Source organism: Vigna umbellata, chromosome 11 (assembly GCF_029865625.1).
Source record: "Vigna umbellata cultivar VRB3 chromosome 11, Vumbellata_1.0, whole genome shotgun sequence".
In the NCBI taxonomy this organism is placed as follows: domain Eukaryota; kingdom Viridiplantae; phylum Streptophyta; class Magnoliopsida; order Fabales; family Fabaceae; genus Vigna; species Vigna umbellata.
The window spans coordinates 11,175,558-11,191,127 of NC_142175.1; the positions used below are offsets into that span (position 1 = coordinate 11,175,558).

At 36.4% G+C, this 15,570-nt stretch overlaps 1 protein-coding gene across 2 annotated transcripts; it reads right to left on the bottom strand.

The window, feature by feature from the left end:
• Nucleotides 1-11,972: 11,972 nt before the first annotated feature.
• Nucleotides 11,973-15,189, bottom strand: LOC124821742 (scarecrow-like protein 22). Of its 2 annotated transcripts, none has more exons than XM_047293673.2 (2): nt 14,805-15,189; nt 11,973-14,662 (listed from the first exon to the last, which is right to left on the bottom strand). In XM_047293673.2, the coding sequence occupies exon 2, from the start codon at nt 14,524-14,526 to the stop codon at nt 12,397-12,399; it is 2,130 nt and encodes a 709-aa protein (XP_047149629.1). In that variant the 5' UTR covers nt 14,527-14,662; nt 14,805-15,189; the 3' UTR covers nt 11,973-12,396. The 2 variants fall into 2 exon arrangements, with proteins under 2 accessions (XP_047149629.1, XP_087958460.1); XM_088102334.1 differs by having other exon boundaries at nt 14,801-15,189.
• Between the last annotated feature and the right edge of the window lie 381 nt (nt 15,190-15,570).

Genomic DNA, 15,570 nt, shown 5'->3' on the forward strand with positions numbered 1-15,570 from the left:
ACCTCTTCCTCTTTCTAGGGTTTTATCTTTCATTCTTTCATTATTATTCATCTAGTTTCACCATGAATATGGTGAACTAAACCTTGTATTGTTGTTGGGGAATCAATGTAGTCTTGTGAAACTCTCATATATGGAATTTGATTTAATATCTTATATTAAGATATATGCTTTCTTTCATCTTTAGCTAGGGTTTTTCCTCTTTGCTTATTGCTTGCTTTGTTTAACTCATTCATTGCCATGATTATTGATTTTGTTGATACGGGAACGTACGGGGAAGTCTAGATCCGGGGAATTTCTCCCAATAGCATATTGGTTGCCTTTAAGCTCCTGCACATTAAGAACTAATTACTAGGAATGCTAGGAATTGTATGAACTCGTAATTAGGGATACGCCTTCTTGCAAGGTAATTTAGAGAGTGGCATTAGCATTGATGATAAGAATGATGAATTCCTGAAAATATATGAGAGTGGATAAGATGAAATTAATAACCCCAACAACATACTCATCCATATAATTCATTGAAGTGTTTGTTTTGTTCTTTTCCATTGATCAACTTCATGCATACATGTTTAGTTATTGTCTTTTGCATTAAAACCTATAATCAATTTGTTCTTAAGTCTTAAATAATCAACAAATCAGATAGGTAAACTAGGCCGTGAGTCCTTTGGGAGAACGATACTTGGTCTTACCGAGTTTTATTACTTGATACGATTCGGTCACACTTGCCGATTGTTAAACAAGTTTGTGGCGCCGTTTTTCGGTGTTCATAAATTTATCATCAAATCTAGAAAAGATATTATCAAATATTCTCAAAAACTTATTGAATCTGTTGAATATTTGGAAGATATTAGATATAAGATAAAAGATTTTATCAATAGAAGATTTAGAGTCCAAGCCCAATCAAGCCTATATAAAGAAACCCATGGAAGCAAGCATCCACCACTCCTCTTACTTTTATTTTATCATGTGTTTCACTCCATTCATGGAGGGCTAAACTTCTAGGGCTATTCCATTGTAATTTCATTATGGATTCTAAGGTTAAGTTGAATTGATAAATTTGTTTCTTTTCATTATTGATTTGAGTTATTCTTCTTCTATGTCTTTCATCCCTCAATCATATTAAAAGAAATGTTTTTTGCATCATAACGTGTTTGAATCTACATGCATATTAATCATATGAGTTCAAGGGTTTATAGGTTTGGTTGAGAATCTACTTTGATTAAATTTAGGAACTTTCATATGATTAAACAAGTTTTTGCTATCAATTGAGAATGTACTTTGATTGGTGGTAATAATTTCAACTATAATTAATTGAGAATTTACTTTGATTAATTAGCTTGTAATTTGGTTAGGAGATTTAAGAATAGACATGATTAAACACAATAGAATTTGATTGAGAATGTACTTTGGTTGAATTCATTGTGAATAATCTAGAAAGGTCTTACATTTGGTTAACTTCATGATCGCTCTCAAATTAATTAAGAATGTACTTTAATTAATTTGAAACTTGAACAATAATCAATTGAACAATCATTTGTGGATAACCGATGATGAATCTATCTTGGAAAAGTAGTGTAATTAGTCCATTTCATCATAATTGTTTCTAAGTTTCCTCTTTGTTCTTCAAACATTTTACAAACATTAATTCCATTAGCATAGTTTCTCACTTTTATTCTTGAGCATTGCATAGCATTCATAAGAGTCAAATATTGAAAAACAATACGTATTCTTTGGGAGACGACTCGGGGTTACTTTAAACCTATCTACTTTCTTGACTACTAACTTGGCAATACTGAAGTTGTATTGAAAAGTATTATTAATTTGATAGCTTCAGCGACAGCGTATCAAATTTGGCGTCGTTGTCGGGGAATGCAGTTAGTATTTTGAATATTTTGATTGTTATTTTTATTTATTTTTATTTTTATCTTTATTTGTTTTTTTTTTAATTTCACGCACATACACTTAATTTAGTTTGAGTTATTTTGTAGCCTTTAGTTATTCTTATTTTAGCAAAAATCTATGTTCTTGTTTTAATTAAGAATTGCTCTTGAGAAATACTTGAGGCTAGTTTGAATATACTCTGGTTATGAAAGACTTGGTACTTAAGTTGTCCATTGTGACGCCCCTCTCTTTCCTGGGAGTGGACCCAAATAAAGTCTCTCTTATCTCTTATTTGAAATTTTTCTCTAAAGCAAGAACAAAAGAAAGAAAAAGAGGTTAAAGAACAGATTAACAACTTGAAACAGACTGGGCAGTGCATGACCCGAGCTAACCCGGGAGAACTTTATCAAGTTAACCCGGAAATTGAAAGTGGATAGGATAAGTCGGAAACCCCAATAACATAATCATTCCATATTTTATATCAATCACCTTTTCAATCCAATTGATCAACACTTGCATTCATATTTATTTTCCGCAATATAAACACAATGATTTCGTTTACAAGTCCTAATTAATCAAGAAACCATATGAATATTTAGGCCGTGAGTCTCTAGGGAAACGATACTTGGTCTTACCAATTATTATTACTTGATATGATTTGGTACACTTGCCGAAGTGTTAACAAGTTTTTGGCGCCGTTGTCGGGGACTCGTGGTTTAACTATTATATTCATGTGATTATTGATTACTTTTGACTTGATTTTTTTTATTTTTGTTTTATTTTGTTTAAAAATGCTTTTTAGGGTTTTGTTTTCTTGTGTATGCAGGGTATAATTCGGACTAGAAGCAAGAAAACAACAGAACCTCTTCTTGAAGGATTGGACGAGAGTAGAAGGAGAAGGAAAATTCGAACATCTAGAGAATTATTTCCTTCTTTGGAGACACTTTTACAACCCCCACCACAAAGATCTGACCAGAGAGTATTGAAGAGATGGCTGGAAAAAATAATGGTAGACGCACTCTGGCAGATTACGCCACTATTCAGTTATATTTAACTTCCAGATTAATTTAATTTAATTTTCCTTACAAAAACACTTTCAAACACCCCCCACTGCGTGTTTGACCTAAGTCTCGAACCACATTTGGTCCTTGAGAGACGTCCTAGGAGTTACTTTGATGGACGAGCGCCCGAGGAGATTACGATAGAAGTTGTGCGAGCACGATTCGGACTCCTCGACGCTTCCTCGACGAGAGAATGAAGCAGCGGAATGATTGAGAACACGATAAGAACGCAAGAATCTGAGAAGAACTCAAGAAACTAGGGTTTGTTCGGTAGAAAACCTTAGAAACACGAAGAACCCTAAAATGGACCGTTGAAACCTTAGAAAATAGGGGAAACTTGAATCGGACTGATTAAACGGTAAGAAATGGAGATTTAATGGCGGAAAAGGTTCTGATGGTGGAAAATAAGGCTTCAATCGGTGGAAAAATGGATTAAAGGTGAAACAAGGTTTTAATCGGTGGAAATCAAAAGAAATGGTAGAAGAAGATGGATCTCTGAGGACAAAGACGATTACCGTGATGGAAGCAATGGCTCACTGTTAACGGTTGAAAATATCGTTATCTGTGAGGTAATTTTGGTACTAAATACACCCTTTTCTGCTTAGAAACTTGCTTGGAATCATGTTTTTCTGTTAAGTTGTGTGAATAAGAGAGTTGAGGTTGAATTTGATGATTTTATGACTAATTCCCTTTATTTAGATAGAAAATGTGTTAATATGGAAAGCAGGGATAAAGTGCTAAGGAGATAGAGCTCAGAAAGGTCCAAGAAAAGCACCAGAAGGAAGGAAGCTCGAGGCTTAGGCGCCCTTTTTGGAGGCTTCAGCGCAGCAAACCAATGCTCACCGCCCGAGCGCCCCTCTTTGGGCGCTTGAGCGCTAACAGCATGAAGCTTGGGCGTCCTTTGGAAGGCTTAAGCGCAGGAAGTGCCGCTCACACCCAAGTTCCCCTATTGGGGCGCTTGAGCGCCGGACGTAGAAGGCTTGGGCGACCTGTAGAAGGCTTAAGCATAGGAAGTGTCGCACACCATTTGGGCGCCCCTTAGCGCCGGACGTAGAAGGCTTGGGCGATCTCTGAGAGGCTTGAGCGTGGAAGACCACCGCTCGTCGCCCGGGCGCCCAAAGTGGGGCGCTTGAGCATCATTCTCCCGGGCTTGGGCTTTGTTTCTGTTTTGCTTCCGTTCTATTTAAAGGACCCAGGCGTCCTAGGTTTGGTATCTCTGGCTGGAGCAGCACAACAACACACTCTTCCACTCTCTAAAGGCGGATTTGGATGCGAAAGCGTCCTTCCTCTACTTTTAGGGTTTTGTTATCTCATACTTTTCCATTATTCATCTAGTTTCTCCATGTTTATGGAGAACTAAACTCTATTTGTTGTTGGGGAATGATGTAACCTTGTGAACTGTCATGTATTTCAATTGATTCTTAATTGCATGTGATTTTTTCATTAATTGTTAGAGTAATTTATCCGTGCTTATTACATGCTTTGTTTAACTCATTCATCGTGATTTATGAATTGCATCAGTGTCGGGAGGTTCCTTAAAATTCAGGTTTTTGTTGAATTCTCCCAAGAGTAATATTTCTCAGGGATGAGGGTATGAGTCTTGGTCGTCTTAAGCTCTTGATCTTCACATTTAATTCCTAGGAATGCTAGGAATTGCATGAATTGGTGGTTAAGGATAGGCTTATTCGCCGAGGGATCGGGTTTAGGTGATTTAGTGAGTGACGTTAACATTAATGCATAAAGAAGAATTCTTACATAGATGTGAGGGAACTTGGTGAAATCTAACCTCAACAAGATACTCATCTCATTATAAACAATCTTTGTGTTACTCTGCTAGTGATCAAATTGCATTCATATTTAATTTTTTGTTCTTGCATCTTAAACCAATGATTTCATTTTATTTAAGTTTTAATTAATCGAGTCATCACTCAACTGTTTAGTGTCGAGAGTCTTTTGGGATACGATACTTGGTCTTACCATTTTATATTACTTGTGCGATTTGGTACACTTGCCAATCCATCAACACTCACGACGAAGAGAGCTCTCGAGAGAGAGTGGGACGCTCTGTGATGTGCGAGGGATGCGCGAGAGTGAAATAAAGATGAGGCGATTGATGTGCGCGAGAGAAAGGTTGACGCGTGGCTGTAGAGTGCTGACGCCACTAGTCTGAAGCGAATTGGAGCAATGGTGATGTGAGAGAGAAGCATAGTGGAAATTGGAAAATGGAAGTGAGAGTGTGTGCTTGGAAGGTGGCTAGAGGGAGTCTTTGGACTCTCTAGCCTTTGACTTTCAAGAAAGAATAGTTTTTGATTCAGAAAACTCAATTCTCATTAATCTCAAAAGTGCCAAATACAAAAGAGGAGCTGGGTATTTATAGTAACCCATACTCCTTACAAGGGTTTGAGTTTGGGGTTGCTAGAAAAATAAGTAGTGAGCACAAAGAAAAAGAAAAAGAAAAATCAAAAGAAAAGAAAGCTCACTGCAAGGGAAGAAGGTTGGGAAAGATCTTCTTGAAAAGAGAACCTGTGTGTAATTGTTAAATTCATAAATATTTCTCTTAACTCAAGGATTTTGCATTCCTGAAAAACCATGTTTCTTCTTAGCCCAACCAAGTTACAAGCCAAGAAAAGCCCTTGTAATGAAAACCTTCTTGTGAGTATGTTTAATTTTGGTGAAAATGAAAGGCAAAATTAATTTGTGTGACATTGTGATAGTAGAGTGATTGAGAGAGCCCACTATACACCTGTGAGTTGAGTAATACACTTTTGAGTGCTTGAGTAAAATAATTTTGAGTGCTTGAGTGAAACACTTTCCTTGGTGAGGAGTAGTTCTTTGAATTTCTGATTGCATCTTTGCTTGGTTGATTGGTCATTCTTAAGGATAACATTTGTTGAAGTACATGAGCATTACATTGATTTTGATTGAATTAAGGCATCTGCACATCTTTACTGAGATCTTTATGCTGAATTGATAAAAGTGATTTCTTGTCTTGGAAGGAAAAGTTTTTGAAAAATCTTGAGTCATTGTAGTGATTGTTCTGAAGAGCTAAGTTACATTTTGTTTTGCTTGAGGATAAGCAAAGTTCTAAGTTTGGGGTTGTGATAACGGTTAAAAATACCGTTATCTGTGATATAATTTTGATACTAAATACATCCTTTTTGAGTTAGAAACTTGCTTGGACTCATGCTTTTTCATTAAGTTCTGTTAATAAGAGAGTTGAAGTTGAATTTGATGATTTTATGACTAATTCCCTTTGTTTTGATAGAAAATGAGTTAATATAGGAAGTAGAGATGAAGTGCTAAGGATATAGAGCTCAGAAAGGCCTAGAAAAGCACCAGAAGAGGGAACCGCACGAAGCTTGGGCGACCTGGAGGAGGCTTGAGGGTGGAAATATCGACGTCCGCCGCCCGGGCGCCCTAAATGGGGCGTCGAGCGTCACGCGTTGCTAATCTGGCCCAGTTTTTGCTCTGCTTCGACTCTTTTGGACCGAGACCTGTTTCTACTCTATTCCAACTCTTTTTAAAGGACCCTGGCGCTCTAGGTTTTGTATCTCTAGCTGGAGCAACATAACAACACACTCTTTTACTCTCTGAAGGCGGATCTAGAGGCGGAAGCTTCCTCTTGTACTCTTAGGGTTTTATTATCTCATGTTTTTCCATTGTACATCTAGTTTCTCCATGTCTGTGGGGAGCTAAACTCTATTTGTTGTTGGGGAATGATGTAACCTTGTGAACTCTCATGTATTTGAATTGATTCTTAATCATATATGCTTTATTCATTAATTGTTAGGGAATTGATTTGTTTTAATGCTTGCTCTATTTAACTCATTTAGTTGCATGATTTACGAATTGCATGAGTGCCGGCAGGTTCCTTACAATTCAGGTTCTTGTTGAATTCTCCCAAGGGTAATATTTCTCAGGGATGAGGGTATGAGTACTTGGTCGTCTTAAGCTCTTGATCTTCAGACTTAATTTTCTAGGAACACTAGGAATTGCACGAACTAGGAATTAAGGTAGACTTATTACGCCAAGGGATTGGGTTCTAAGTACTTTAGTGAGTGACGTTAACATTAATCCATAAAGAGGAATTCTTATATACATGAGAGGGAACCTGGTGAAATCTAACCCTAACAACATATTCATCTCAGATTAAACAACATCCGTTCATCTCTATGTTACTCTACTATTGATCAATTTGCATTCATATTTTATTTTATGTTTTTGCATCGCAAACCAATGATCTTGTTTATTTTAAGTCTTAATTAATTAATTTAGCGCATGACTGTTTAGTGCCGAGAGTCCTCTGGGATACGATACTTGGTCTTACCATTTTATATTACTTGTGCGATTTGGTACACTTGCCCACCTATCAACAAGTTTTTGGTGCTGTTGCCAGGAATCTAAAATATTGTTAACAACAGCAGATAAGATTTTACATGTGATGTAGACACAACCAAGATAATCAATCAAATGGCAAGCAAGAAACAAAGCTATCAAGAAGGAAAGCACTCAAAATGAACCTATGATTGACACTAGAACATATTTTAAAAAAAAAAATAAAAGACCAATAAGAAGCTTCTGTATTGTCTAAGAGAAAATGCAATCTTCTGATACTATTTTCTTATTCTGGTGCTGCCAGATTTTTAAAAACAACATGAGTTGTACTGGTGTTTGGCTTTTTAAACTATTGTATTACCTCTTTTGTCAATTGTCTCTTGTTTTTTTTAAAGATTAACCAAGCTTTTGCTACAACTCCAAATCAGATTAACATGCACCAATTCCAAAATTCGAAACACAGTGATTGAAGCAGCTTCTTGTTAAAGAAAATAATGGTCAAAAATTGGTGGTTCAAGAAGTGAAAACACACATGGTAGCTAAAACTGTGAGTCTCTTTGCTTCAGCAAGTTTTAATGCACAATTCAAACTGTTTTAAATAGCTTAATGAAGCAGAAACAAAGTCTTTCAAAATTGCAATTGTTCAGCCACCAACTCACTCAAAATAAGCAACTCAGCCAACCAAAATTTGACTCAAATGTTGAAACAACATGTGAACAAGTCACAAGACTCAAAAACCGCAAACAAAAGTTGAACAAAACACTATGAAATGGATGGAAGATGTTCAGCCATGATCTAAATGTCAAACAGATTTAAAATCAGAAAAGGACTCAAGCAAAGAATTGTGCAGCCTGTAGAATTGGTGCAACAAGAGTCTTCCAATGATGCTACCAAGCTTTTTGCAGAAGCATTTCATTACTTATATGGTATTCATCAAGTACTAGCTCATCTTAGACATTAAACCACAGATTCAAATCACCACTTGCTTGCAAATGAACACAACAAAATTTAAACTACTGCTCAAGAATCTGAAACTGAAATTGGTGTCACAACTTATGCACTTGAGCTCTCATTGAATTTGTCATAGCTCAATGTAATGTGCAGATAGTGCTCACACATTCAGTTTACAAAGATGCAGTGATAAACTAGTTTAAACCAGATTTGAAAATAGTAGAAGCAAATTCACATGACAGAACAATACACGAAAAGATGCTTAAACAAAAATGACTCAAACAACTGAAATCACCGAATAAAAATGAAATAAGACTCAATATAAAGAAATGGTAGAAAAAGATAGATCAGTGAGGACAAAGAGGATTACCGTGATGGAAGCAATGGCTCACGACGAAGAGAGCTCTCTAGAGAGAGTGAGACGCTCTGTGATGTGCGAGGGATGCACGAGAGTGAAATGAAGATGTGGCGATTGATGTGTGCGAGAGAAAGGTTGACGCGTGGTTGTAGAGCGTTTACGCCACTAGTCTGAAGTGGATTGGAGTAATGGTGACGTGAGAGAGAAGCACGATGGAAATTGGAAAATGGAAGTGAGAATGTGTGCTTGGAAGGTGGCTAGAGGGAGTCTTTGGACTCTCTAGCCTTTGACTTTCAAGAGAGAATAGTTTCTAATTCAGAAAACTCAATTCTCATTAATCTCAAAAGTGCCAAATACAAAAGAGGAACTGGGTAGTTATAGTAACCCATGCTCCTTACAAGCTGATACACGTATACAATAAAATGTAAAAATACTAAAAGAGAACACTTCCAGTTTAATTTAATTTAGTTTTCCTTGCAAAAACACTTTCAAAACCCCCTACTACGTGTTTGACCTAAGTCTCGAACCACATTTGGTCCTTGAGAGGCGACCTCGGAGTCACTTCCTAGTACTATACTGCATTCTTATTTGCACATCAAATTTGTGTGGGCCGCGACAACCCATCAAATTTTGGCACCATTGCCGGGGACCAACGGTTCCGTCTTAGGTCTTTTGTGTGTTGTGCTTTTGCGTGTTGCGTGTTTAATTGTGTTGTGTTTTGTTTGTTTCATAATTTTGAACATTTCCTCTCTACCTTCCCTTTTCTTTCTCCATGTCTACCTATTTCGATTATGTGAATATTGCATCTTCTGCCTGTGCCTATGATTATGATTCTTCTGGTGCATCTAACTCTGAGTATGATTCTCATGCATATTCTGCTGATTTCTATGTTGAGAACAATATGACTCATCCTTTAACTCTTGAGAGTGCTCCTTGGGAGCCGGTTCCACTTGATGAGGATGATGTTAATTGCGTTTTCAACACTGGACTAATACATTTGTTGCCCAAGTTTCATGGTTTTGCAGGTGAATGCCCACATAAACATTTGGAGAAGTTCCATCTCATTTGCTCTGCAATGAAACCTCCACATGTCCCGGATGATCACGTTTTCTAAAGGGAATTTCCGCACTCATTACAAGGAACAACAAAGGATTGGGTTTATTGTCTTCCTCCAGGATCCATCACCAGTTGGGAAGATCTTGAGCATCAGTTTCTGGACGAATTCTCCCCCGTGCAGTATGGTTACATTTTTGTCTACTAAAACCCGGTACACATTGCTAAAATGTACCAACTGAAAAACAAGCATACGCGTGTTAGCAAACCCCATATATATATATATATATATATATATATATATATATATATATATATATATATATATATATATATATATATATATATATTATAATTTTATTTTAAAAATGTATAAAATATATATTTTTTTATTTTTTTGCAAGTATTCGCGGCTACCCGCGGGTTTTAAAATACGCGCGGATATTTTCTAAACGGGTACCCGCACGGGTAGCAGGTCGGGTAGCGGGTACAGTTTTATCCGACGGATCGGGTTGCGGGTAGACACTATATGTGCCCAACTCGACCCGTTGTCAACCTTATACATGTCAAGTTAATATATGATGTGCTAAATTGTTCATGAAGGTGAATGCTAGCTCACCCTATTGTCTCTTTTGTTGTCTTTGGTAATCACCCTATTAGTATGAGCAGATAAGGAATAGGTGTCGAAATATCTATAGTAGAAAAGGATGATATTGAGAGCGTCTTTTTTGTTGTCTAGTTGTTACATTTAACTCTTTTAAACATATTTATTTTGTTTCATCAATTTTATAATTATCAATGATAAACAACTAAAATTACGATGTTACAGATGACATTACTCAACATTTAAAAATTAAGTAAGTAAGTTCCACTTTAATGTATTTAATTTAATCCCAAAAGAAAACAACCAATTGTACTGGGCTATCAGATTTTCCAATTCAATAAGTATTCCTTATCTCACCCGTTATATATATATTTAAAATATAAATGCTAATACAATTTATTTGTGAAATTAAAAATGAAAAATTAACATTTCACTCAAAATTGAGAATGCTATCCAATTTAGAATTTCCTTAAAGTTAAAATTGTAATAATTTTATGCTTTTTTATTGAGGCAGGGTATGATAAAATTAATAGATATTTTGTAACAACAACAAAGTTATTTTAAACAAGTTGGAAGATTTTTTTCAAGTGAAAAATATTTTATAATTACAAAAACACTAAATAATTTATTTTAACACTTAAAGAATTAAAAAAGAATTCCAATTTGGAAAGTTGTTGGTCCCTTGCGTCCCGCCACCAATCTGCTATAAACGTAGATGGGGACTGGATTGACCTAATCTTACAAATTTGTCGGAAAACAAAAAAAAAATAAAGATTGAAAATAAATTAAAAAAACACATTTAAATGAAATAATAAGCTAAATGCCAATGGAAATAGAGATTGAAAAATAAAATAAAATGTATTTTTGTACTTAGAATTTTATAATTTGTTTTTGGAGAAAAAGTGTGTTTATTTTAGCTAGTTTTTCAGTATTTATTAACTTGGCCAAAACAGAAATCTTTTAGCAAATTGAGCTTTTTTTCATTGGCTTTCAACATTTTGTCAAAGACTCTTGAAATTACATGTTAGGTGAATATACTCTTTATCTCATCGAAAACATTTAAGGAAAAATTGTTACCCTTTCAGTCTCACAATGCCTATATCTCATTTTTTTTAATATTACAAATTTTATTTAATTATTAATAACGTGTTTGATATTTTAAGTAAAAAATAATAAAGTTTAAGAAACACCAACAAAAATTCATTTTTCTCTAAAAATATATATAAAAAAAAAGTCCTATGAACATTTTATTGAAATATAACTTTTGTAAATTTATCAATTAAAGATTAACTAATTTCACAAAACACTTTTAATTCCATAAAATAACATCATTTTACCAATCATTGTAATACCAACATAGCACCATTATTATCAAATTAAATATGTTTAGAGATCAATCAAGAATCAATTCCATTCCAAAAAAATCATGATGATGCATGAAAAAGTAAAAGCAGTGGTTGCATCCCTTGACCACCAAAAACTAATTGATTATTTCATTCCATAAAGTTAATCCAAACACACTAAAAATGATATTTCAAAGTTTTCCTTTTTTGAATTTCTCCGCTAAGATCAAATGCGTAAATCACCAAACTTGTCCTTCTTTTCTGTGGTTCTTGAAGTAATTAAACTCTTGAAGAAATTCTAGAAATACTAAACATACATAGAAGGATTGGTAATACTTCTAGCATTCTTTGTAGTTTGTTAACTTTGAAAGATAACACTCGAAGAATGATGCATCAAAGTTAACTAGATTAAATGCTATAACAAAATACCTGCATATATATACATAAAATTGGCACAAGATGTTCATGCTACACATTAAGATCATGTATGCCAAATTCAGAACCTAACACAGCAATCATCACCAAACAAGACAAAGCTAAAGCATGGAGATGAACAGAGTCACCACCCTTCTTGGCTAAATTGTTCTTTTCTTCCAAAGCAATTTGCTTTGCCCTCAAGATAACAACCAGGAAACTCACCAATCCTTAGACAATAGAAATGGGAAATATTTTAAGTAGTAAGTAACACACAACTGTAGAATCTTAGAATCTAGATGGGTGGTGAATCTCATTGAAAAGCCTAAATACATAAGAAATTACATAAACTAGGTAGTGAGTTATGAATCACCTTAATATAAGGTAATAATTAGTTCAGCATCTCCAAGTTGAAACTGTGATGAGTTCTTTCCTCTGCCAGCAAAGAACAAGAGATGAGTGCTTTCTCTCCAATTGGAATCCCCTTACAGGTGCCTTCTGCACCAAACACTCAGCTTGAGCTTCTGTGAAGTTGCTAAATGTGAATGGAGAGAAGCCATATTGAAGAAACATGTTCCTCCAAGTAGGAAGTTTTTCTTGTGATCGAAGGGGACATGTTATGGTTTTCTTAAGGGCTGGTAAGATGAAATGCTTTTCGATCTTTTGGAGGACGTCGAGGTTGACATTCACAGCATCAAGTGATTCAAGCAAGGCTGAGTAACAATGAAGAGCATGGACTATATTGGTGGAAAATGGTGCATCCAATTGGTCACAATTTCTATCAAGAGTGACTACCACTTTTGGCCTAAGCTGCTTCACAAAGCGAAGGACTAAGGGAAACAATGTAGGGTAGTTTGTGAAACAGGAAAGTGGCATGTTCACAGCAGTTGCTTCATTATCATAGTACTGAACAGAGAGTGGACATGAAGGAGAGCTCAATGACTCAATGCTTAAGACATTGAGCTCAAAAGACATGTTGATTTCTTTGGCGTATTGGTTCAACTTTTCTTGAGTCACATTGAGCTCAAACTCATCATAAGAGAGGGGTGACACAATGGCAGTGATTTTGAGGGAAGGCACACCATTACTCCTCATGGCAAGTGCTTGCATGAAAGAAGACCATTGCACTCCAAACCCAATATCAAAATCGATAATGTGAATACGATCAAACCTTTCCAAGGCTTCAATGATGGCTTGGTTACTGGTGAAGTTGGCAAACTGAATGATAGGTGATATCTCCGAAAAGGACTTGTAAGCTCCGATTTTGAAAATGGAAGAGATGGGTGAGAAAGCCAAGACATTGTGAGGATTTGAATGAAGCAGAGACAACAAGGCCTCCTTCATGTAGAAAGCAGCCCTCTGAAAAGGCCTACCAATTGGGGAGAGCTGGTGATTGAGCCGCGCCAATATCCCTTGCGCATGAACCGGATTCCCAGCTTCTATCAGCTCAGCAGTTTTGTATAACTGGTCAAATATAGCCTGCTGAAGCTGCTGGCTTGCATCTTCTCCGGTGGAACTAGCCTTCTGCGGTTTAGCAGATGGCACAATCTGTGGTGGCATGTGATGAGGAAACAATGGAAGCTGTGTTTGTTGCCTCCTGCCAAACATCTCTTGCCCAGAATCCAAAAGGGGCAACCTTGGAGCCTGATAACTGTACCCAGCAGGCTCAAAAACAGGGCGTTTTGCTGGATGCTGAGAGAAAACTTGCTGTTCCTGCAATTGGGGGTACATCATTGGCACAAAGAAAGATGGGTTCTCAGAGAATTGAAGTTGAGTCTGGTTTAACTCAAACTGGGGATTAATGACTTGAGGCTTTTCATCCACCTCTCCAATCACTTGCTGCTGAGAGTTAAACCCACCAGGAGATGTTGACAACAACAGAGAATTGTTACCAGAAACAGAAAACATGGATTCTCCAACAGACAAAGAACCAGTCTTACTACCATTATGGCCATCTATATTCTCAGCAATAAAAGGGAAACCAGGGTAATTCCCTGAAGGATCAACAATACTTACCATATTCAACCCTTGATCCACAACACCAAAACCAGCATTGAAATCAACGGTTTGCTGAGAGCCACAGCCACTGCCCTGGAAGAGCTTGCTCAAACCTACAGAAGGGTCTTCAGCATCTGCCATGATTAGTCTCAAAATGGATTGATCTTGACTCTCCCAGTCCTCCATTCTCACTCCACATTTTTCTGTGCTGGTTTCCAATGCTGTCTGAGGGTTCTGAGAAAGGGTTGGGGTGTAACAAGTGGTGTTATTGGTTGAACCACCACTGCCACCCTTGCTGATGGTGTTGCTGCTGCCAAGGGAAGAGGACACGGTGGAAGAGTTTGGGCTTCTTCTGGAATCAAGAACTGAGGTGGGCTCAGTGCTGCCCACATAGCAATAATCCTCTTTGTCTATGGTCCACTTTGCTTGTGGATGATGCAAAAGCAATGAAAATGAATCTGAGCCTGGAGAAAAATCCAACACTCCCTTCCCTTGAAACTCCTCAAAAGGAAAGGGCATGGCCTTCATCTAAGAAAGTTAACTAACAAGAGTGTCAAGAGCCCACAAAACCAACCACCCCCAAAAGACTCCAGTTTCTTCAAAAGTTAGCACCTTTGTTCAAAACCGGTTTGAAAGCAGCTATTTTTGAACAAATGGGGTTGGCCTACAAAACCAGAAACAAACAGCGTTTAGAAAATGAAGCAAACTCAGATGCTAAAGTTCAGAAAGGTGAAATTTTGGGCTGCAAGAAGGCTCCGAATTTTGGTGGGATATTCAAAATTGGTGATGGACACTAACTCACATACAGGGTTCCAAAGATGAAAACTTGAGCATCCATAAAGCTTGTTTTTTTCTTTCTGGATCTGTGGCTTGTTATGCTCCAAACAGCAGCAGTGAAGGAAGAAAGCCATGAGTGTGATTCTTCTTTGTTGCTTGTTTAAGAAAATAAAGAAAAAAAAAGGAAGACCCCTTGAAGAACACCCTCAAAGCTTGTCCTTTTCTTTCTGGATCCGTGGCTTATTAAGCTCCAAATAGTTGTTGAAGTAAAGGGAGGATGCCATGAATGTGATTCTTTGTTGCTTATGTTTTCTGTGGGAAACACTCTTTGTTACTTGTGTTTTCTGGGATGGAGTGCTATCTTTCTCTCTCTATCACTGTTTCTACTTTATTTTTTAACTTTTTTTAGTTTATGTTGTCTATGTTGTCTGCACAGTAGTTTTTCTCCCTTTGCTAATGTTGCTTTCATCTCACTGTGTTTTCCCATTCTCAAATGTAGCGCGTGAGCATCACATATCTCTTATTTATTTATTTATATAATTATTATTTTTAGGTCATACTCCATACATGCATAGTCCACATACTGCATCTACATGCATAGTGCTCACTGCATTGCAGGGTGGCAATTTTAACTTATCCCCATATCATATGATATTTTGATTTGGTCAATTGTTTGAACTTGCCTAACTAACTTTGTAATAGTCTTTCATAAATAGCTTTGAATAAAATTAAATAAGTTCCCTAACCTTACATATAGATAAAATTTTGAAACTCATTAATAAAAGTTATTTTCTC